The sequence below is a fragment of the Dermochelys coriacea genome, chromosome 1 (genome assembly GCF_009764565.3).
Source record: "Dermochelys coriacea isolate rDerCor1 chromosome 1, rDerCor1.pri.v4, whole genome shotgun sequence".
Lineage (NCBI taxonomy): Eukaryota > Metazoa > Chordata > Testudines > Dermochelyidae > Dermochelys > Dermochelys coriacea.
In genome coordinates, this window is record NC_050068.2 from 33,459,734 (window position 1) to 33,485,038 (window position 25,305).

General features: G+C 39.0%; 1 protein-coding gene across 3 annotated transcripts in view; it reads right to left on the reverse strand.

Annotated features, from left to right (window-relative positions):
* PDGFD (platelet derived growth factor D) overlaps positions 1-25,305 on the reverse strand; it is a 193,642-nt gene that overhangs the window by 67,997 nt on the left and 100,340 nt on the right. For 2 of the 3 annotated variants that reach the window (XM_038387342.2, XM_038387344.2), the window contains exons 2-3: positions 10,322-10,526; positions 4,199-4,379 (exon numbers count right to left, since the gene is read on the reverse strand). In XM_038387342.2, the coding sequence (XP_038243270.1) occupies positions 4,199-4,379; positions 10,322-10,526 (386 nt within the window). The remainder of the gene's footprint in view (positions 1-4,198; positions 4,380-10,321; positions 10,527-25,305) is intronic. The other variant, XM_038387343.2, reaches the window with a different exon arrangement.

Below are 25,305 nucleotides of genomic sequence, written 5' to 3' on the forward strand. Positions count from 1 at the left end.
AGCGAATTGTTTTGCTTTCATGTTAAACATTGTAAGGAAATTGTTATTGATGACAGTTATTACTACTTTAATTAAACACCTTGCAGCCCGATCCTGCAATCATCATTTGTATGATTAGATCCACAGAAGATAGATAATATGACTAATCATTTGACAGAGAGACATTTGTTTGAATAGCAGTGGCAGCATCAGGACCTTGTTTTGTTTTCTGAGGCCTTGTCTACACTACTGGGGTGAGTCGACCTAAGTTACCCTACTTCAGCTGGAGTCAAAGTAACTTAGGTCGATTTACTGCAATGCCTACAACACTCTGTGTCGACAGGAGACGTTCTCCTGTTGACTTACCTTACTCCTTTCATTCCGGTGGAGTACCGGAGCTAACCAGAGAGCACTCAGGTCTTGATTTAGCAGGTCTTCACTAGAGCCACTAAATCGACCTCCGCTGCATCGATCACAACAGCGTGGATCCCCAGTAAGCATAGACATGGCCTAAATATGCTTAGTTTGTTGATGTTTCTTTGAAAGTCTTAATGGGACAGAGCCAAACAGTTTACATCCAGCGTTTGGGCTCCATTTGTCTTCTAATCAGAACTGATCAAAAATCTGACAAAAACCAGCAATTAATTTTCATGAACAAGTCTGTGATTTTTCTTTCTGGTTTTTGACTAGTGTTATTACTAGATAATCAGTCAGGGAGTGTGTATCTTGTATTACTAGGAAGAATATAATTCTCTATCAAATTCCCTAGGATGGTTCAAAATTTCTCATTTCTGTGAAATTCTACTGGACTCTTCCTTGAAAGAAGTTACATTTAAAACAAACAAAAACCACTTTGGATGTGGTGTAGCGACACCCCACTCAGTTTTATATTGGTATAATTCCATAGACTTCAGTGGAGTTACTCCTCATTAACAATGGGGTATATCAAATTTAGTTTGCAATGTTAGCCACAAAATGAAAACTGGTGTAAAACCCCTGTATTTTCACATTTCTTGAATGGTATTATAGAGAAGAGCAGAACAAAAATTAAAATAAAAATAGAATTTGTTTTGATGCCTTACTCTGTTGACTTTCCTTTTTCAATACATTTTCTAGCTTTGTTGGAACATTTGTCGCCAGTAATACTTAAAATCAAAGTTCCCAAATATGCATTGAAATTAGAGGCCAGTTAGGGTATACAGTAACAATGTATTAATGTCAATATATAACGGATATACGCCTCTTGTAAAACAGACAAGCCAAAAATAATGACTTCAATCATCAGCTGGAATTTAACATTTTCTAATTATCCCATTTAATCAAAATCAGATTCAGGATTGAGAATTTTAATTTAAAGCATCAACTTTTAATTTTGTTGGTGTTTGTTCATGGACTACTTCCTACTTTATACATTCATGATAGTATGTTTTTAAAATTCAGGGCCCGATTCTGCTCATTTCCGCAAGCAGTCCTACTGGCATGTATGAAACTACTTATGTGAGTGGGGATTTCTTGCACATGTAGCAATGCGATTTTTCATTTTAACTCCCTATATCACATTGTGCCTGATTGTGTGTACCTAATGCTTACTCAACTCAATATAACTATGAGTCAGATCCTTCACTGGAAGTGGCTCTATTGAAGTTAAGACTGGTATGATGGCTGAAGGTTTAGTGCTTCATTTTCAATGCAAATACTATACACTTGCAGTAATTTAATTATACAAAATATGGGAGTCAGATGAGTCTAAGGATTCCCCAGAGGTTCGCATGAGCTTAGACATGGACCAGGGCATTTATATTTTTAAGGAAAATAAGTGAAGCAACATCCCCTCCCCACCACCACCTAAAAATCCTTTTAAAAACCAACCACACAGTGGAAAAGAAGATCAAGGAAGGAGGTTTTTCAAACAATTCTGCAGGCAAAATCCAGCTCATGGATAACAGCTGGCATGGGTGATATCTAGACTGGTTTGATGCTTATGCTCTAGGCCTGTGAAGCTTGAAGAAAAAGGAGGTTTTATAAGAAAATATAGGGAGAAAGAGGTGCCTGTGTTGAGCTGGCAATTGCACTGCAATAATAGTTTTGCAGTGTGAGCATGCAACATCTGTGCAAAAACTGGGCCGTTACATGAGTAAGTACCTGTTTATGTATAATGACTCATTTTACATGAGCATGTCCATATGCATAGGTGCAACTTCGGTAGTTGCATTTGAAAAGCCTGTTTGTAAAAATGACCCCTTCTTGTTTATGGCTATTTTTTGTTTCTTCAAATGGGAAGAATGGAAGGAGAGCACAGTTGGAATGTACAAGAAGAGGTGATAACAAACATTGCTCTTTGTTCTTGTTGAACAATATATGCATTGCAGTGCCTCAGTCTGTGCCACATGCAGTGTGGTGAACTGACAAACAAGCTTATATGCACCAATTGAAATTAATTTAACCAGTATCCATGGGTTGTTTTTTTTTAATAAAGTTGTGCACATTTGTTACCAGAAAGGTTTCCCAAGGAAGTTCCAAAAATAACCTAATGATGGAAATGGCTGTGGAGCAAAGAAAAAAGCAATTTAAATATTTTTTATTTCATCTGATGCATTGTATGTTTATGCATGGTCCAATAATATTTTCTAACTTGCTGCCTGCAAATGCATGCTGAGTTCAACCTTCAGGGGTCAGCAGCGTGCAGTATATCCACTGTACGTACTCAGTCCTGAGAGACTATGAAGACTACCAACTAAGGGCTGAGTCTGCTGACTATTAATCCTATGGATCTTTGAATGGACAATTTAAACTTTGAGCAGCAGCTAAAGCCATTTCATCTTCATGACTACCACCTGTCCCCTACAGATTTCTCTCTTCTGAGAAAAAGAACATTTTATTTTAAGTGTGTGTTAGGAGAATATTCTCTCACATATACTAGCTAAATGGCACAAATTTTGTTTACTCACTCTAAGCATTAGGTATAGCAACTACACTTCAAGCTTTCTAGTGCGGAATATCCTCTGCTTGAATGATAATGTTCATTTTCTCAAAACCCAAGTGTCCTATATGAACTATACATGGTCGCTATGCAAAGCTAGCTAATTGTAACAGAGGTTTTTCAGAAATATTAAATACACATGATGTAAAAGAGGCTGCTTCACTGCTTAAATGTTTATGCATTGTGGTACTCCATGGACTGCAACAACACAAATGTTAGCCTTGCTAGATTACCTTCAAATCAATCTCCAGATTCTGTCATCCTTACTCACATGGAGTAGTGTTTTACTCCATGAGTAGGCCCAGTGTTTAAATACACAGAAGCAGCATCTGGCTCTGAATTTGCAATATATCTCCCATATTTAGGCATGGAATGGGCTCAGTGTACAATAGTATACGCTCACACAAAAGCCATTAGCTAAAGTGAAATGGTGTAAATATTGGATTTTTCCTAGGACAAGTTTAATCTTACTGCTAACAGGAATAAGAAAGCCTGAATACATAACACTGCATTGAATAAAAAAAATCTGGATTGTGAAAGATATGAAAACATATGACATCAGGGTAATAAGTTACCACCTGATTGCAAAACTCACCTCTGTTCAGCTATATTGCATCCAAATGATTATAACATTATTGAGGGCAATACATTGAAAACACATTTGTTTCAAAATCTACTTAGACTAATGAATATTCCTGCTTCTTTAAAATCAGAAGGCTTTCATCTCATCTAATCGGAGTGTTCTACAATGACAATACCACTACATAATACAAAGAACCATAGATCTTATAACAACAATTTGAACTTTAACACACTATGTACTACATGTGTGTTAAACTCCTGACTTCTTGCTTAGAATCAGTCAAAACCCCCTGACAGTACTTTTCTTTTACGTCAAAAGAGAACCAAAATGGAGTTTAAACAGCAACTATTTCAACTGTCATTGCTGTGGTGTTTGTCAGTGCATTGGAATTGCAGCCTCCGTGCAGAAAGTGTTAGTGTTTCTGAAACATATTATTAGTGTAAGTCTTGTGATGGACTTGTCTTTAGTTTATATTTAATAACAGGATGTCAAAACTGCTTTTATCTGTGCCTTATGTAGTTTGCTGGAAGGAAAGTATTTACAGTTAATTGATGTTGTGATTAGCTGTAGTTAGCGATGTCATCCAGTCTCCCAAGTATTGCTGTTCTTTCACACTCTAGAATGTTTTGTACCCACTAAGTAGTTAGGTTACTTACCACAAGGGAATAATAAATCTTGAATCCAGGTTTAGCCACAAAATAGTCATCGGATTTGAAGGTTATCTTTATTTGGTTTGTTTTGGATGTTATTCTTGGAGGAATTTCCTTGTGACCACACCATCGTCCTCGGATAACTGTGCTAGTTTCAGATAGATCTTCCACCTCCACGAAGTCATACCTGCAGATCAGTTTGATAATTTAATAAATTCTCATTACATAAAGCTGCTGCTGCTACACAGGAAAACTGCTCAAAAAATTGGTCAAATGTACATTGGTTTCCACTATGAAACACTTGATTAAAAATTACAGATGGTGAAAATACTAGCGTAGTGCATGATATGTTGAGCTGAAAGTTTCTTTCTAAGAATCTTAAATACGTAGGGTGGTGATATGTGTTGTTGTTTGTCGGGTTTTTTAGCTGTTGGGAGTGAAAGCGTACAATATTCCCTAACATGCTGCAATGAGGATGCCTTTACAGACATTTTTCCTTGCTATAAAATAACCATACCACATTTGTTTTATATAGCTAGTAAACAGCCTGTAAATTTAACACAATTTTATTTAAGGAACAGAACAATTTTGATTTTGGGCAGACAAACTAGATTAAGATAGTAGTTACAGCAATGAGGCATTTTGGGATGATTACCTTAATTGACACAGGAAATTTAGGCTGTATATGTTATGACCCACCCTAGTTAGGTCATCTGCAGAGACTGAACCCGTGACCTCCATTGCTTGAGCTAACTAAGTCCATTGATTCATAAACCTCTATACATAGTCTAGCCACTAGAGGGGAACATAGAGCCACACTGTGTTAGCATAGGTCAGAGGTTCTCAAACTGTGGGACAGGACCCCAAAGTGAGTTGTAATTTTAATGGGGTTGCCCGGGCCAGGGTTAGACTCACTGGGGCCTGGGGCTGAAGACAAAGCCTGAGCCTAGCCACTCAGGGCTGAAGCCGAAGCCCAAGGGCTTCAGCCCAGGGTGATGGGGCTTGGGCTCCAACCCACCCCTGCTTAGGGTCATGTAGTATTTTTTGTTGGCAGCAGGGGGTCGCGGTGCAATGAAGTTTGAGAATCACTGACATAGGTTACATATAGTTATAATAATATCAGATTGTTCATATATTTTTGTCAGTAGCTTGTATAGTTTATTTAGTTTTCCACAGTCTTGCTGTGGATGACAAAAGGGCAGCAATCAAAGTCCTGATCCAAAGCTTACTGACAACAATGAGATTTCAACAATTGATTTCAATGCAGCTGGGTCAGGCCCCAAGTGTTCCATTGAGCCTGTGGCAGAAAGCCGGAGACAAGGAAGACAGAGAGATCTAGAGAAGAGAGTGAAGAGGATGTTTATGAGCGATAGCGGTCTTCAGATACTTGAAAGGCTGCCATAAAAAAGATGGAGAAAAGTTGTCCTCTCTTGCCACAGAGGGCAAGACAAGAGGCAGTGGGTTCAAACTACAGCACAGCAGATTTAGATTAAATCAAACAGTTAAGTAAAAAGTTCACCTTTTCAGCTCCCAGCCCCAAATGAGTTTCAAGCCCATTTACATTTCATAGTAAGTAACTTAAAATTAGTAACATTAATGAAAAATCTGAAAGTAAACAACAAGGAGATTCTTGGGGAAAGTATTCAGAGTAGCAGCCGTGTTAGTCTGTATTCACTAAAAAAAAAGGAGTACTTGTGGCACCTTAGAGACTAACAAATTTATTTGAGCATAAGCTTTCATGAGCTACAGCTCACTTCATCGGATGCCTATAGTGGAAAATACAGTGGGGAGATTTATATACATAGAGAACATGAAACAATGGGTGTTACCATACACACTGTAATGAGAGTGATCACATAAGGTGAGCTATTACCAGCCGAGAGCAGGGGGAGGAGGGGGACTTTTGTAGTGATAATCAAGGTGGGCCATTTCCAGCAGTTGACAAGAACGTCTGAGGAACAGTGGGAGGTGAGTGGGGGAATAAACAAGGGAAAATAGTTTTACTTTGTCTAATGACCCATCCACTCCCAGTCTCTATTCAAGCCTAAGTTAATTGTATCCAGTTTGAAATTAATTCCAACTCAGCAGTCTCTCGTTGGAGTCTGTTTTTGAAGCTTTTTTGTTGAAGAATTGCAACTTTTAGGTCTGTAATCGAGTGACCAAAGAGATTGAAGTGTTCTCCAACTGGTTTTTGAATGTTATCATTCTTGATGTCTGATTTGTGTTCATTTTTCTTTTACGTAGAGACTGTCCAGTTTGACCAATGTACATGGCAGAGGGGCATTGCTGGCACATGATGACATATATCACATTGGTAGATGTGCAGGTGAACGAGGCTCTGATAGTGTGGCTGATGTGATTAGGCCCTATGATGGTGTCCCCTGAATAGATATGTGGACACAGTTGGCAACGGGCTTTGTTGCAAGGATAGGTTCCTGGGTTAGTGGTTCTGTCGTGTGGTTGCTGATGAGTATTTGTTTCAGGTTGGGGGGGCTGTCTGTAAGCAAGGACTGGCCTGTCTGCCAAGATCTGTGAGAGTGATGGGTCATCCTTCAGGATAGGTTGTAGATCCTTGATGATGCGTTGGAGAGGTTTTAGTTGGGGGCTGAAGGTGATGGCTAGTGGCATTCTGTTATTTTCTTTGTTGGGCCTGTCCTGTAGTAGGTGACTTCTGGGTACTCTTCTGGCTCTGTCATTCTGTTTCTTCACTTCAGCAGGTAGGTATTGTAGTTGTAAGAACGCTTGATAGAGATCTTGTAGATGTTTGTCTCTGTCTGAGGGGTAGGAGCAAATGCAGTTGTATCGTAGAGCTTGGCTGTAGACAATGGATCGTGTGGTGTGGTCTGGATGAAAGCTGGAGGCATGTAGGTAGGAATAGCGGTCAGTAGGTTTCCGGCATAGGGTGGTGTTTATGTGACCATCGCTTATTAGCACCATAGTGTCCAGGAAGTGGATCTCTTGTGTGGATTGGTCCAGGCTGAGGTTGAGGTGGGATGGAAATTGTTGAAATCATGGTGGTATTCCTCAAGGGCTTCTTTTCCATGGGTCCAGATGATGAAGATGTCATCAGTGTAGCACAAGTAGAGTAAGGGCATTAGGGGACGAGAGCTGAGGAAGCGTTGTTCTAAGTCAGCCATAAAAATGTTGGCACACTGTGGGGCCATGAGGGTACCCATAGCAGTGCTGCTGATTTGAAGGTATACATTGTCCCCAAATGTGAAATAGTTATGGGTGAGGACAAAGTCACAAAGTTCAGCCACCAGGTTTGCCATGACATTATCGGGGATACTGTTCCTGACGGCTTGTAGTCCATCTTTGTGTGGAATGTTGGTGTAGAGGGCTTCTACATCCATAGTGGCTAGGATGGTGTTTTCAGGAAGATCACCGATGGATTGTAGTTTCCTCAGGAAGTCAGTGGTGTCTTGAAGATAGCTGGGAGTGCTGGTAGCGTAGGGCCTGAGGAGGGAGTCTACATAGCCAGACAATCCTGCTGTAAATGTGCATGGCAGAGGGGCATTGCTGGCACATGATGCAATATATCACATTGGTAGATGTGCAGGTGAACGAGCCTCTGATAGTGTGGCTGATGCGATTAGGCCCTATGATGGTGTCCCCTGAAGAGATATGTGGACACCGTTGGCAACGGGCTCTGCCATGTACTTTGGTCAAACTGGACAGTCTCTACGTAAAAGAATAAATGGACACAAATCAGACATCAAGAGTTATAACATTCAAAAACCAGTTGGAGAACACTTCAATCTCTTTGGTCACTCGATTACAGACCTAAAAGTTGCAATTCTTCAACAAAAAAACTTCAAAAACAGACTCCAAGGAGAGACTGCTGAATTGGAATTAATTTGCAAACTGCATACAATTAACTTAGGCTTGAATAGAGACTGGGAGTGGATGGGTCATTACATAAAGTAAAACTATTCCCCCCACCCACTTCCCACTGTTCCTCAGACGTTCTTGTCAACTGCTCGAAATGGCCCACCTTGATTATCACTACAAAAGGTTTTTCCCCTCTCCCTCCCCCGCTCTCCTGCTGGTAATAGCTCACCTTAAGTGATCACTCTTATTACAGGGTCTATGGTAACACCCATTGTTTCATGTTCTCTATGTATATAAATCTCCCCACTGTATTTTCCACTGAATGCATCCAATGAAGTGAGCTGTAGCTCACAAAAGCTTATGCTCAAATAAATTTATTAGTCTCTAAGGTGCCACAAGTACTCCTTTTTTTTGGGGAAAGGAGTAAGGGCCAAAGCAGCAGAAAGGAGGCTAAGGAGCAGAGGCCCTGATTCAGCTGTCCATTCAGCAAAGCACATAAGGAGGTCTTTAAGTTTAGCCGCATGCTTTAATGTAAGAATGTGCTTGGATGTTTTGCTGAAGTAGGGCCAGAGAGAGTGTCTGAAAGTAAAATTGAGGACAAAAACAGATTAACCCCCCCCCTCCAAAAAACAGTTTCTCCAAAGTGGTAAAGTAATATCGGATGTTACTTACCAAAGGGTCTTTAACAAGCTTGGAAGTCATTCCAAGTAATACCCTGGGAGCTTCCTCATTCTCGTAGTAATATCATGTAAATAAAAGCCTTACAACAACTCAGGGCAAGGTTGTATTTCTATAAAGAATGGAATATTTTCCCAGCTTTTATAGGCACTACAGATTCTGGAAGGTTTTTGCTTCTCTGCTTCATAAATCCTTCGCTTTTGAAAGCAGATAGATTCTCCTCAGCCATGGTCAAAATCCAGTATGTCGATAATGACTTGACTTCCCCTCACCATGTCATCACCTTTAATAGCCCTTTACAAGAGAACACTTCATCCTTTTCCACAGTAAATGAGATCCACGTTTCAAGGTTGAAATGATTTAAGGTTAGCCATAGTTTATTCTCTATGTAAAATGTTAACAGGCTGTTTCCATGGGCATTTGTCTCTGCATTCCAGCATAGTCTCTGAGGTCCTAGAAGGTAACTATTATTACACTGCAATTGCTCTCACACCAACAATGACAGAACAGAGTAAAAGCTGCCAAGATAATAAACATGCAGAGAAGGATGGCCAGGTTGAGTCTGCATTCTTTTGTCATTAACTGGAAAACAAACTGACTGGAATGGTTCTCTCAGTTCATTGGTAATGCAAAACATTGAAAAATAATAATAAAACCACACAGACCCTCTAAATGCAAATTAATTGAATAAGATGCTGGGAAAAGACATGAAAGAGGGTGGGAGTAGAAAGAAAACAACACAGTTTTTCTGGTTAGGTGTAGCAACAAGTAATAACAGTCAAACAGAGTGTTGGAAGCTGATGTGCCAGTACTGCCGCACAGCAATCTGTCTTCTGAAGATGTGCCCTGGAAAGTGTCTGGGAAGGCTTTGGGCTTTCCCTCCCACACTAAATACACTACTGAATAACAAAAACATGAACAACAGAAACATTTTTATTAGTTTATTTTATTAATTATCGGCCCAATTCAACTGTATGTTCTGGTGATGAAAAGCTATAAACCTGGTCTAACTAGCCCCATCAACTGAGCTTATAGCTGCTTTGCATCACCACAGTGGTACAAAGCAGACAGAGTATACTGCTGATTCTGGAGCTATATTTCAACCACCTAGAACAAATTATACGGAGATGCAAATAATAATTAAAGAGAGCTAACAGCCAGTCAATCATTCTGGCCATATAATTCCCAGAGCACAGCACACTATTCCCCTACCTCTGCTCTTCCCTGTCTGCCTCTTCCCTCGCAGCAAATACCCAGCTGTCTAAACTGACATACTGAAGAAAAATGTGTTTCACATAGCTGAAAAAAGAAACATCCATTGTCCTTAATTACAGTGGGCAAAACCCCATTCTTTTAGCATTTGTGCAGGGAGCCAGCAGTGCCTAAGACTCGAGTGTGCTGCATTTAAAATACTAGGCGAGGACTTCAATTCACAGGAAACAGTTCAAGCCTGACGCAGGTAAGTTTATTCAGAGAGTTTGGTTTGTAGTGTTGGTAGCCAGATATCTCGTTAATCTGAAACAGAATCCCTAATGGACCCCTCCAAAGCACCATGCAAGACATTTGGTCAGCTGATTTTTAAAATGACATGATTAGCTCTCTGGATAGCTTTTCTCTCACCTGCAGATATCATTTTCTGGCTCCTCCAATCCAAACTGATTATCAAAGGCCAGCTGTATCCTTGTATTCCCTGTCGAGAGCAGCCGCCATGTCAGTAACAGGTTCCTTGGGTAGCTACTCGGGAAGCGAGGACTGTGGATGCAGCCATTTCCTCCGACACTGATGGTCTCTTCTTTTCGGTACAAGTCTGTGAGGTGATTGCTCTCTGTTAGTAGTCACAACTTGTAGAAATTAGTATGATGCTCCAGATACAGGAAGGCAAAAAAACAACAGTTTAACAACACAACAAGCATTATTTACATAGGAGGTGTTTAAGGAGCAGGGTCTAATGGCAGCTGTTGTTTAAATAGGGAAGCACAATCATGTTTCCCATTAATGTAAAGAACAGTCCCTTGCCTGACTCAGAACAGAAATAGTAACATCCATCTACATATAATCTCTGTGCTATGATTATATCTAATCTATCTATATGTTTTATTTACATTCTCTATCTCTCACCATTTTGTTCTTAAGGCAGAATTTACATCTCACAACCAGGGGAGAAAGACAGAGGGAAAGATGGAAACAAAACCTGATTGCCAAATTTTGTAAGCAGAATTTGAAAAAATCAGGGGGTAGATCCCCCCTGAAAGACAGAAACAATAATAAGGCTGTGAACATGCATGCATGTGTCCCATTTCAAACAGTGCTACATCAATGAACTAATTAAACTTTTAGTGTGCACCAGCAGGGTCCACACGGATAGTTAGTGCATGACACAGTGGTGCGCAGCAGAATTTATGCCCCAGTTGGTGCACACTAACGTACCATGTAGACAAGCCCCAAGTACAAAAAACAAGAAATCCATGGTATGAAAACAATTCTCTAAAAGAGTTATGAATAGCAAATCCTTCCCCACCCCACAAATATTGGTGTGCTGCAGCACAATGTGGGGGTCAATGGCACAAAGAGATGATCTGCAGTATAAAGTGACAAGAAAAAAATGTAAGTACCACCAGACATTGTCCATATATCAGCAACCAAAGTTATTTTTTTCCCTTCTTTTACAGAACAACTTCATGTTTGACTGAATACTTCTGAGCTCTTGGGAAAAAGGGGAATTTTGTAGGATGCCCAAGAAAAACAGGAACTAAAAGAAATGGTGCAAACTCCATGGTAAGAAAATCTTTTTTTGTTTTTCCTTAGGTTGCTTTTCACTGGCTCATGACTGTAAATACCAAGCTGCATACAGTAAACGGAAACAGTTTAATAGCTCATCGCCTACTCTTCTGACAAGTGAATAACTCGAGGTGCAAAATAATCTGAAACTTATACAAGCCTGGGTTGCCGGTATAACTATTATAAAAATGCTTTACTCAAACAATCTTCAAGATGAACTGTTCTCCCCACATGTCCCCCAACTCACACTTTTCAAGTAAATAAGGGCTTGAATCAGCAATGCACGGAGCACTCTGAAATGTTGAGCATTGTCAACTCCCATTGGAGTAAATAGAATCTGGATTGTTCAGTACTGCCAAACAGTGCTTAGCACGTTGCAGGACTGAGTCCTAATCAGCCAGTAAAAAGGATAAAATTAAATGGTTAGTGGAAAGTTTTCATCTTAAAAAAATAGGGCCCAAATTCTGCAGTTCTGAGTTAAGAAAAACTTCCATTAAAATCAACAAGAGTTTTACTAGATTAAGGATGGCAGAATTCAACCTACATTTGGGTGTATTTGTACGTTTTCTAGCACAGCAAAGCACTGGCTAAAATGAAGAAGTGTAATTCCCTTGTTAACAGATCACATTTAATTGCTGACCTAGCACTGTCCATGCTCCTAGTTGAAATGTTCCCTTCTCTAGTCAGTCTTTACATAGGTTTACACCGCAGTTCTCACTTGCTGTGATTAGAATGTCAGAGGCAATATATTTTAATTGGGCTTCACAGTACATTGGAAACAACTGTCCTTTGCTTTAACTAGTCTGCCTTTTCCCCCAACTGAGAAAGATATGTTGCTAATATTCATCCACTCCACAGAAGATAGGCTTGCTTGCATTCTTTTTATTTAACCTGAAGCCTGGGATGTTCTGCCAGAAAATCAACCACACTTGAGTAAGTCAGCACTGAAATACAATGCCTGATGGAACTCTGCAATATCCAGGTCAAACTTCTGAATCACATGTGCACGTACAAAGCAGGAAATAAGTATATGACATATTAAGGAGCCTAGAAAGCAGAAATACCAACAGTATGTAATTTCTCTATTGTGGCAAATGTAGGAATTGGAATTGATTATACAAGAGGAAGTCTTAGAGCAGCATAAGGAGTGGGGAAGGAAAGAAGAATTCTGACCACAATGAAATGGGGAGATAAAAAATGTTATAATGTTAAGACCATTCTCTTTTCCATGCAAGAAACTCCAGTTGGTTATAAACATTGAGTCTGCTACTCTTCACTAGGAATCCACTCAAAATCATCACCTGAAGTTTGAACTGAACACTTTTTGAGCTTTGAAATAGTTGGACTAACTCTTCTGACTCCCTCTCTGACTCCCATACACTATGTTACAACTCCATGTGCTACCTTGCTCAATGGCTGGAGCAAAGACTGAATGTTGCTGATCTCTCATGGTACTTTCAACATCCTTTTGCAGAATTAAGTGGTTTAGAGCAGTGCTACTCAAAGTGGTGGTCCACGGACTGGTGCCGGTCCACGAGCCATTGGCTGCCGGTCTGCGCACATATTGGAAACAAATTGCCGGTCCCGCACATCAGATAGCTTGAGAATCACTGGTTTAGAGAGGCTCTGAAACCTGTAGGTGCTTATCCAATCCAAACTGAGCCTTCGGAGGTTTGCCACTCACGACTCATCAGACTGAAGGGCACTAAGGAAACTGCTGGGGTGATGCGTGCAAACTAGTCACATTGTCTTAGAACTTGTGCACCGATACACAAAGCTTAAGTGATGAAGCCGTTAGAAGAAGGTAAACATTGGACTACCCAAAAACAGCAGAGAAACCCGTAGCAATCAAGTACCATTCACGTGGGAGAGAATGGCAGAAAGAAATATCAGTCCAGGACAAAGGGGTGCAGGATGCATACAAATCCATTATTTAAACAATAAAATAAAAAGTGGATTTTTATTTAAATTGGAGTGTTTATTTTGTTATTAAATTATAATAAGTTTTTTCTTTTTTTAAAAAGAAACCTTTGTAAAATGAAATCTGAATTTAATACAACATATGTTAAGGCCTAAACTTATTATAATCTCTTAAAACTTTTAAATAAAAAATGAATATGCTGAATACATGACTGATCCTGTATCTGAAACTTTGGTTAAAGGCTACTTTTCTATATAAAAAAGAATTGGGGGGAAAACACCTAACTTTTGAGGTCAAGCTTTATAAATATGGCACAATAAGTCATGTACTGTATTATGGGCTTGATCCTGTGGGGAACCCAGGAGACTGTGCTACTAGGTGTAAGATACCGGCAAAGTCATCACAGGTGTTGGGGCCTGGCCTCTGACTCCAGGAGACACCATCATGTATCTCAACAGAATCATCCACTGAGCCCACCTGGGTGATCTCATATTCCTATTTTACAGCTTCTCCCTACTTGAGCACTGATTGGCTCAGTCTCAAATTATGCATATTTAGGACTCCACCCACCATGGAAGCTTTACTCTCCAGCTCAGGGAAAAACACTGATCTGCCTAGTAACTACCAGCCCTTGCTTCTGGATGGTTTTGGACACTTCGAGTAAATGGCCTTGTTCTGTCTCCTTTCATGTGTAACAGAGATAAAAACAGAAATCCCTTAATTTCTCAAATGTCTTCTTCTGCCTCTAAATAAATAAAATAGTGCAGTGCAAAAGCCACGTTGGTTACATGAGCAGAAGTCTGGGATTGTTGGTAGTTCTTTAATTTTTCTGGAGGAGCTGAGGTTGGGAGAATTGAAAAACAAGGAAGAAGGAGAAGAGTGTGCAACCAGAAAGGAGCAACACTGGTGTCAAAGCAGGACACTGTGGGAAGAATGGATAACATACTTCAGAGAGCAGCCTCTAGTGTTGATTGCAACACCTGGGAACTGGAGGAAGAAAAATGCCATGGCTGCAGGTTGTAAAAAAGACCCTATTTGGGAATATTTTCAAGAAAACCCTGTCCTCTGGATAAAAAAGGAACATGGGCCAAATGTAAACAATGCAACAAAGAAATGCAAGGTTTCATTGTCAGAATGAAACAACATTATGAAAAATAATCCTCAGAAGTCAAAGACTCTGAAGATGATGTGGACCTGTCTGAAAAATCTGGATCAACCTGGTCGGTAAACTTATTTTTGCACCATTCTTATGGTTTTCCCACCATGTCTTACTTAGCTAGTTAACAATCATTTACATTATTGTCATATATTTATGTTTTGGGTGGATTACTTATGAATTTCAAAATATTTGTGTTCAAAATGTAACTGACATGTTAGTTTGTTGTGGGAGTATTTATCAATTATGTTTTTACTGATGGCCTTCTAAAATTTATTATTCTCCATGTAATCAAACATCCTTGGTGAAGATTTCCTGTTTGAAGGTAAAGTTTTATTAGGCATTTATGAATTTTAACATTTTAAAATGTTTTTTCAATATATTTGGCATGTTCCTAGAGATAAAGGTTTAGATAATCTTTATGATTTATTAATTATTTTCCCTATAAAGCATGGTTTAGAATAAAATATATCATTTAAACAGTTACAGTAAGAGAAATCTTTCATTAAAGGACAGCCTAAGTAACTTAGGAGACTGATGTCTCATTTATAAGAGACCTAGGAGAGCAGGAATTGAAGTGCCAGTCACTTTCGCTTAGGTATATGTGAAAATCCTCCCAGATTGACCTGAAATAATTAATTTCATTTAGTTTAATTCACTGACTACACTTATTCCCTCTGTTTAGGAAATAATTTATCTGTAAATGTGAAACAAGGTTTGAGGAGTTTATGTATCCAAAATATTTAAGGTTGTTTTGTTTAATAAAAATAAATTGTATACGCTATTTTGTGTATTTCATTAAATTCCAGTTACCATTCTAACGCAGTTTTACTCAAATAATGAGCAAAATATAAGCAATATATCAATAATTTTCTAACACAGTAAAAACATACAATTAACAAGAATCTGAAAATATTAAGCTATAGAATTGCTTAAATAAACATATAGTAATAGTGTAGCCTCCTAGGCAGCAAAAAGATGCATCAAATCTAGTATAAAGGCTCTATTTAGCTGTAAATCAACATTTTAATGGTTATATCAACTAATAAGAATGCACCTTTTTTTAAAAAAAACATCTAAAATACAAATGGAAAAGCTGATTACTATCAATGATTTAAAACAAGGTTTTCCACTTGGTGATTTAAATCAGTCCACCCTGAAGAGGTGGGCATTGGAATAGACTCAAACACCCTCTTTTCACCCAAAAATCTCTAAATTGTTCAGCATCATGCGTTAATGCAATGCAATTTTATTTTGTGTAGTGATTGTCAAGCAAACTGTATTCCAAAATGCTTCCTGGGAGCAAATAAAAGATGACAGTGGGGTTAATATATCATATGGCTGAATTACTAAAAAGTATATAAAGGCATTTCACTGTGAATAAAATAATTTGATAAAACTCAGAGGCCATTAAAGAATTACAAAAATGGAGGCTATTCAAGATGGCAGGAACTACAGAGAAATTATTGCATATAAACTTGCCTATCTGATAAGAAAGACAAGAGGCTATTATTAGATGAGTAGGATGGGGAGCAGAGAGAGACCAGGTAGGATGGATCAAATCTACAGAGTTACAAAAACAAGGGGGACAGACTGGGAAACGAATGGGAAGCAGCTTATTCTGTGTTTGATTTAGCTGAGAAATTCAATAAGTTTTTTTTCTCTCCTAGTTCTCTTCCAACAATCATCTTTAAAAGTATTAATGTACATGCTGAGTCAAAAGTTCAAGAGAGTTCTGCTCCTGTTCAGGTATCTAAACAAAATGGCTCGATTTTCAAAAGTGCTCAGCATTAGAGCAGGACAACATTTTTTGGACAAAACCTCTTCATCGAAAAATGTAGTCAGGTCTACTGAAACATTACGTAAATGTGTGCCGAACTGTTACAATAAGAAAAAAAACACAAAATATTTCAATGTAAAACAAATTTTAGTTTCAAAATTTACTTTGATTTTATTAAAGAAAGGTTAAAAAACTCAAAACCAAACCAAACCAAACATTTTGTTTTGGCTCAAATAAAACATGTATTCTGCCTGAAACAATTCTCCCGTCCCTGCCATTTTTTGGTTCAGCCAGTGAAGAGAAAAATCAATTCTTCACACATTCAGCACCCATTGTTCTCTATGGGAGATGCCAGATGCTAAACACTTCTGTAAGTCTGGCTTAGTTTTTATGATAGTCTAGTGTTTTTTTGTGGGTGATGAGTACTTCTGACAATCTTGCCCCTCTTCGCTATTTTTCCTACCCAGCTTTCACATGCTCTTCCACCCCACGCTATACAAACAGCAAGATATGGAAACACAAAGATCTTCATTTCTTTGTATTTGAAGACTTATTTGCATTTTAGTTTGAGGATCCTTGCTAAAGCAGCTTCAAATCACATGGAGCAATGTTCCTACCACAAAAGTGTTTTTACCCTTAGGACTATCACCCAAAAGTGAATTCCTTCAAGAAAAATAAAATAAAATAATAATAATAATAAGACGACGACGAAGACAAAGAAGATAATTACAGCTAACTCTGACATCAACTGTTGGACATCTTCAGAACAAAGAACATCAAGTATTTCATTAAGATGAAGAACTCAGCAGAAGATTTTGTATAAGAACATAACCAGTAGCAAAGAACATATTTCATGTCTCTAATGTTTCTTAGATTGTTTTATTTTAGAAAAACATGTGGTTTTCCAGATAGAGTAGAACCTCAGAGTATGAACACCAGAATTACGAACTGACCTGTCAACCACACACCTCATTTGGAATTGGAAGTACACAATTAGGCAGAGGAAACCAAAAAATAAAAATATATATTTTTAAAAAAGCAGTGCTCTGTTAAATGTAAACTATAAAAAACTAAAGGGAAATTTAAAACAATTGACACTGTAAGGACTGGTCTGTCTCCCAAGATCTGTGAGAGTGATGGGTCATCCTTCAGGATAGGTTGTAGATCCTTGATGATGCGTTGGAGAGGTTTTAGTTGGGGGCTGAAGGTGATGGCTAGTGGCGTTCTGTTGTTTTCTTTGTTGGGCCTGTCCTGTAGTAGGTGACTTCTGGGTACTCTTCTGGCTCTGTCAATCTATTTCTTCACTTCAGCAGGTGGGTATTGTAGTTGTAGGAATGCATGATAGAGATCTTGTAGGTGTTTGTCTCTGTCTGAGGGGTTGGAGCAAATGCGGTTATATCGTAGCGCTTGGCTGTAGACGATGGATCGAGCGGTATGATCTGGATGAAAGCTAGAGGCATGTAGGTAGGAATAGCGGTCAGTAGGTTTCCGATATAGGGTGGTGTGAAAGCTTATGCTCTAATAAATTTGTTAGTCTCTAAGGTGCCACAAGTACTCCTTTTCTTTTTGAGAATACAGATTAACACGGCTGCTACTCTGAAACCTGTAAGGAAACTGTTTCTATGCTTGTTTCATTTAAATTAAAATAGTTAAAATCAGCATTTTTCTTCTGCATAGTAAAATTTCAAAGCTGTATTAAGTCAATGTTCAGTTGTAAACTTTTGAAAGAACAATCATAACGTTTTGTTCAGAGCTATGAACAATCTCCATTCCCAGTGTGTTCATAACTCTGAGGTTCTACTGTATTTATCTTCCTTGCCCCACCACTGTTCCATCTGGCAAAAAACAGTATTTTGTTACCAGTTTTTAAACACACGAGAGATAACATTTTTGGAGAATAATGACTCTTTAGTTCCCTGGGATGAAAATTAGCCTGATCTAAATAGTTGAAACCACAGAGTAGTAAGTAAAGAACAGAAAAGTGGTTTTGAATCCAGGCCATGAATCAGTTCACCTGGGGCACAGACATGCCAAGCAATGTAGTTATGGCAGCTTTTTCTGTTGTCCATTTATTTTTCCTAGATTCCCCCTTGTAAAAAGCAGGAATTTTATTTATTATACGTAAGGCTCTATGAAAATCAGAGGGAATGATGACAGATTTCATGGTCAAAATTGCACATTTCATACTTGGTCACAGCTTACTGGGAAGAGGTACAATACTGCAGAATCATTTGCCTTGTTTAAAATACATGGTTACTTTTTTGTTACTATAAACACTAAAAAGAATCATAGCCAATAAACACATTACATTTCTGTGCTCTAATGAGGAGAAGGATATCGTATGGTGCTGCTGCTCCTAATCATCTTTTTGTCGTTAAAGGCAAAAGGCACATGCAATGGAGTACAACACTGCTCCCACAGAAGTCAGTGGCAAAGTATTTCATTGACAGCAGAATTCGGATCTGTAGCCATATGAGACCTTGGTACTGAAAGAACCAGGATCCTTTTAAATGGAACAAAAAGAATAAGCCATTTACCAGGCTAGAAGTAGTACAGTCATATCTATGACAGCGGCAGACCAGGTGTCAGCTCATGCCAAGGCCCTGGGCCTCACTGATCACTGACAAATCTGGAAACCAGTCTAGGTCACCTGTGTGTTAGTGTTGTTGAAATAGGTATTGGAGTTATAAGAATCTGTTTAGGCTTTAGACTTTATGGAATTCTTGTAGGATGCTGCATGTGTCAATCCTACTTATAATGTCTATATCACATGTTCGCAAAAAAAAAAAAGGAGTACTTGTGGCACCTTAGAGACTAACAAATTTATTAGAGCATAAGCTTTCGTGAGCTACAGCTCACTTCATCGGATGCATTTGTTTTCCACCAAATGCATCCGATGAAGTGAGCTGTAGCTCACGAAAGCTTATGCTCTAACAAATTTGTTAGTCTCTAAGGTGCCACAAGTACTCCTTTTCTTTTTGCGAATACAGACTAACACGGCTGCTACTCTGAAATATATTACATGTTGTAAGAGTAATGTTTAAATCTTTTCTTTGTAATTATAAAAATGTTTGCTAAGATTGTAAATCCCTCACAGTTAGGGGAGAAGCATTACCAAGTATGCTACTTTATCACAAGAGGTATTATCTCCTCCCCAATAAAAGAAGGTCTATAGACATCAGACAAACCATTGTGGACAAAAGACTTTGCTAATTGCTTCCCCTGCACCCGTGAGGAGGATATGTGCACAAGCCCTCATCCCATCACAGCTTGAATGCTGGGGAAGGGAATAAAAATGCCTGTTAAGGAGAAACTATTATCCCAATGCTGCTTGAAATCTGAGGGGCAAAGATTTCTGAGCATAAGGGGGTCCCTGATGTTTAGCTTGGGTAAGCCCTACAGGACATATAAAGCTTGCCATTTAAAGCAGCTACTATCATTTTTTAGAACCCAAGAATATATCTCATTTGTGTGTGTATGTTTACCTGCTTTAATCTTGTAAATGACTCTCATTTCTTTTTTTCGTTAATGAACCTTTAGTTAATTTATTATAGGATTGGATACAAGTGTTGTGTTTGCTGAGAGATCTGGGGTGCACTTGACCTGGCTTCAGTGACTGGTCCTTTGGGACTGGGAGTTACCTGAATATTGTTGTGATTTTTTGTGTGTAAGGGATAATCTATCCCAGAGGCAGGCTTGCCTGCCTGGCAAGATAGAATTTGGAGTACCCAAGGGGACTGTCTGTGGCTCCCCATTAAGGCTGTTCTAGTGTCTGAGGAGTTCACACTTGTTACACTTGTTACTTGGTTGGTGAAATCTAACTATAGAACACACAACCAGTTTGGGATTCATGTGCTGTTTCTTGACAGTCTGCCCTGAGGTTGGCACCCATGTACAGCATATTTCATCATTAAGATAAAGAAACAGCCTCTCTGCAGTCAGAACGTATAGCTCAGATCAATGAGTAAACTGAGTGAAAGTACGGCTTAACTTTAAATACTTGTGTAGTCCCATTCATTTCACTGGAATTACTCACCTCTGTAGAGTCAAACATGTACTTAAGCGGTTTACTGAATTAGGTCCTAAATGACAGAGTGACATTTTAAAAGCATCATGCATGCCACCTATCAGGTAAACTCATCCATACAGACACTAAGGGTTGGATCCAAAGCCCATTGGAGTAAATGGAAAAAAGATTCCCAATGACTTTGGCTTAGATCCCAAATAGGCATCTCAATTTGTCTGTTACCCAGCTGGTCAACTAGGACTGGCCCTTTTTTTTTCGTGAGGGTGAAGGAGGGTGTATACATTCTGTGACAGGTTCCCCGGGGTTCAGCCTGGGACTGTGGGACTGCTGTGCCCCCTGAAGTCTCTCCAGCCTGGGCTGTCTCTCACAATGCCTTGTTAGTGACAAGCAGCAAGCCCCTCCTGGCGCAGTGATCACGCAGCACAACAGCGTGTGGAGTCCCACACACCCAATTAGATTGCATAAATGCTTCCTAAACCACTCATGAATCACACAGAGAAAGGCACCAGAGCCGAATCCCACCTAGCTCCCAGCACTGTACCTCAGGAATATACCATCTTGCTCAGCTCGAGACGGACAGTGAAAATTTATTAATTGGTTCACCACTTCAACAATGGAAAGTGGACATACACCAGCCTTTGCAAAACCTGAGCAGATTAACAAATGTATTGACTATAAAAGATAGATTTTAAGTTATATTAATTGATAGTCAAAAAGCCAGAGTTAGTCACCAAAAGAAATAAAATATAAGCATGCAGTCTAAACGCTCAACCCTCTGAGACTGGGTAACATCTAGATTAAGCAATTTTTCTCACCCCACTGGATATTGCAGTCCTTAATATATAGGTTTGTTCCTTAAACCTGAGCCAATCTTCTCTGTTGGAGTCTTGTCTTCTTCTCAGTGTCTTAGTTGCTTGCAGCATACATGCGGGCAGGAGAAGAGCCCAGCATATGGCCTCTGTGTCTGTTTTATATCCTCAGTCCATGTGCTTGGAAAACATAAGACTAGGCATGTCTGGGTACATTGCTGAGTCTCCAGGCAAGGCTGAGCAATTCCTCTAGTGTAGCCTCATGGGGGTGAGTCATTGCATTGTAGCTCCCTTGCTGGACAATGGTTGTTGATGGGTTGTTTGATACCCCACCCTGGTGTTGGTTACTTTCCTTGCTGTTGCCTCTGGGGAGCTAATATCTGGCTGATTCCCCAACTTACAGTATGTTTTAGTGACCACCATACAACACATTTCTCATAACTTTATATGCATTAATGATATACATATATGGATAGAGAAATGACTTTCAGCAGATCATAACCTTTCCCCTGATGCATACAGAGCATGCCCTGTAAGGTAAGATCATGATTATATGAAAATGAGGAATATGGGGGTTCCAGGACACTCCCCTAAGGTATAGAATGTCACACATTCCAAAGCATTATTTATGTTATAACCAAGGTATTATCGAAAGCCAGTGCTTTGTGCACACTAGGCCATATTCAATACTTAGATACACACACATACACACAAAACACCCTCTGTATTCCATGGGATATGTATGCATGTCTCTGAGGGAAGAAGTTGGTTCATGTTGTACATTTGATATACCAGAGAAACAAAAAATTAAACTGCTGTTGAAAGAAATAAATTGCTGAACCACAGGTGCTGGTGAGCAGCGGAGAGAAAAAGTGATCTAAAATTCAATTCCAAAGCCACCATGCGTATTAGTAATCTGTATGTGCTTTTGTGCAGTGATGCTCCACGAGTCTTGGAATTACCAATTCGAATCTACAATTTAAGAGGATCTCAGCAGCTACCATTTATGAGAATATTAAGCGGGTAATTGATAAGGAAGTCTGAGTATATAAGTCACAGCAACAACTTGTTACAGTGCTTCTTGGTAGAAGAAGCATCATTTTATTCTAATTTAATACTATTTGCACACTGGAATAGCCACCCTCTTCTTATCTGCATTTTGAAAATCCTGCCCTAATACAGTAGTAAGAGACGCATTCTCAAAAGGTAAAGCTTTAGACTCGTGCTTATTCTTCTATGTGATGTGGGGGTCAGGGGACATTCATGTGTAACCTGCTCAAATAAGTGAGTAAAAAACAGCTTTTATTTATTTTTACACAGGTTTTGAACTCTCTAGCATGTTTGCTTTTCACAATGAATTTCATTACATGCCTTTGTTTGGTTTTTACTCTACATGAAGAAACAGGCCGAGTACCTGTTCACTTCTAAACTAGAAAGCACCTATAAAAAAAGAAAATATACGAATATCCAGATTAGGCCAATATATAAAAAGCCTTCAGGTATTTTAATTTGGTGAAAGTCGCCTTGCCTGCTCAGTATTTTAATAAGTGATAATGTTGTAATACATCTCTTTATTGGATTCTCACACCAATGGTGAATGCAGCACACACTGCACTTGGGATTTTAGAAGGAGTTATGAAAAAGAAATCAGACTGTGTAACCCTTATGACATTGAGAAGCACTTACTCATTGGTACCAGAGGGATGAAGCAAAGTAGTCCTAAGGTTATATAATCTTGAGAAGTTATGCAGGGAAAAATAAAGAAGGAAATGGTTATCTTGATATTGAGAGGCTATAGAGGAAACTGATGAATAACTGCCTACTGGAGGTAATAGCCTACAAGGGAAAAATCAGAGGGCTGAAGGCTGCATTTCATTTTGTCATTGTGGATGGAGTGGCACAAGTTCTACAACCATTTCCCCAGCAGTTACTCACATGTACGGTTCCACTGATGTTGTGATGCCACTTATTCAAGTATTACTCACAGCATGGGTATGGGTATTAGATCTTTGCCCATACTGCTTTGTAGCAGAAAAAAAGTACAGTATGCAGTCCTAAGGTCTCTAATTTTTCCTTGGCACACAGTTGCTTCAGATAAGCAGGCAATTGCAAGAGTCTCTTTTATAGCTCTTGATTCAAAGATAACATTTTCTTCTTTGTTTTTCTTCATTATTTCACAAGATTTTATTACCCTAGGACTATTTTGCCTCTGAAGTGTGTTGTGACCAAATGTGGCTTAAAATTAAAATTTGTTTTTAGATGTTGTATTAAAAACTGATTCATACTCAAGCACTCCTAGGAATAAACCAGATCTGAAAATTTTTAAAGGAAGAATATCAGTCCAAGGAAAAAGAATATTATTAAAGAGGGGAATGGCTTCTCATGTTAAATATATTGTAGCAGTCAGACATAAAAATTACAACATGTAAGGTTATAGGTTAGACCAGGAGTTGGTGAAGACAGGGGCTGTTTCACAAGAGGAATCAAGGTAATTTTCTCATTCAGTGCTTTTTCATTGGTTTTAAGTGTCCAGTTTCTTTTCCCTATCATCAATATTTAAGGACTTGACCCAAAGCCTATAGAAGTAAATTGAGATCGCTCTCAACAATGGAAACACTACTAACAAGGATGTTCCAGTCTGGGAGTCAGCAGAATTGGTTTCCTCTTCCCAAATCTGTCACTGACTTGCTTTAGGACTATGAGATAGTCACTTGGGGCCAAATTTTCAAAGGTATTTAGGTGTCCACAGACGCTTCGGCACTTTTGAAAGTCCCACTAGGTGCCTATTTGTATCTTTAAGTGCCTAAAGACATTTAAAAATCTGGTCTTTATTCTTTCTGCACCACAAATACCTCATTTGTGAGGTTGGGGAAATAATGCTTACCTAATTTGTGTTAAGCACATTAAGAGGTGCATATTAAAAGTGCTAAATACTGTAAATGCAGAGTATTATTCCTATAAGTACACAAACTTTTCTCTAGAGGTTTGGAATCAAAACACCACGGAGCTGTCATGTGGACAGATACTGCAATCTGACGATGGTTCCAGGTACATTCATAAAATTCTTAGCGGCAGCTGACTTTTATTATTGTGATTCTTGCACCAAAGGTTCTTCTGCAGCTTTCCTTAGCCCTGTACCTCAGAACTAAGCTATACTTGGTATGAGTAAAACAGGGAAGGGTCTTGTTCACATCACTGATGATATATATGAAGCAGTGGCCAGAAAGTAAACTCTGGTACAGATCAGCACAGCACACAAGGTAGTGTTTCAGTCTGCAATCTCACTACCTGGTACAGCTATTTCTGTGAAAACATCTGCTCAAATCTTTACCAAGAGGATACTGATCCAAATATTCTTTTAGACTATGTGGAGGCTATTTATACAAAAATAAGAAAAGTCTGGGGAACTAATTATGATGGTGTCTCCTGCGCGAAGCCTCTTAACCCCTTCAGCAAACAGAAGCTGTTCTTGATTAAAGGCTGAAATGAACTCTAATCCTGCCCAAAGATTCAACTATCACAAGTATAGCACAATATAACTGCAGAAACATAATAGACATAGGACCTTCTAAATATGAAATGGTTACTGCTGTGAAGTGTCTGTAGCAAAGGAGTTGAGGATCAGCACAGGGAAATATGTTTTTCATCTGATTTAGTTTCAGACTGTGGAATTAGTTATATATGATGTAGTGCTGTATTTTGAATGAATTATTGGTTTTTAATTTCAAAGGAGGCTTTGCTCTAAGGCATTTTTATGGAGCTGTACACAATGCTTGAGAGGTGACCAAAGCAATGAAGAGACATATATATGTGTGTGTAATAGTAAATGTGGGATCAAAAAGACAAATGTATTATTGTCTTCAACTCCCCTACCCCACAACTGATGCCTTATTACCCACATTCTCTGCCTGCTTGAGCCAATCAGTTCCACCCAGGAAGGCATAATTATTAATTCTACTACTGTAGTACTTAGGCACTCCAACACACAGGCACCCTGCCTCATATTGAAATTCACAACCCTGAGTCAGGCACCCAGGCTCCCTATACAATGCATGGGAAGAGTTAGGTGCCTAGGAACAGAATTCACAAAAAGTCAGCAGCTGAGTCTGCCTAAATCAGCAACTCAGAAATGC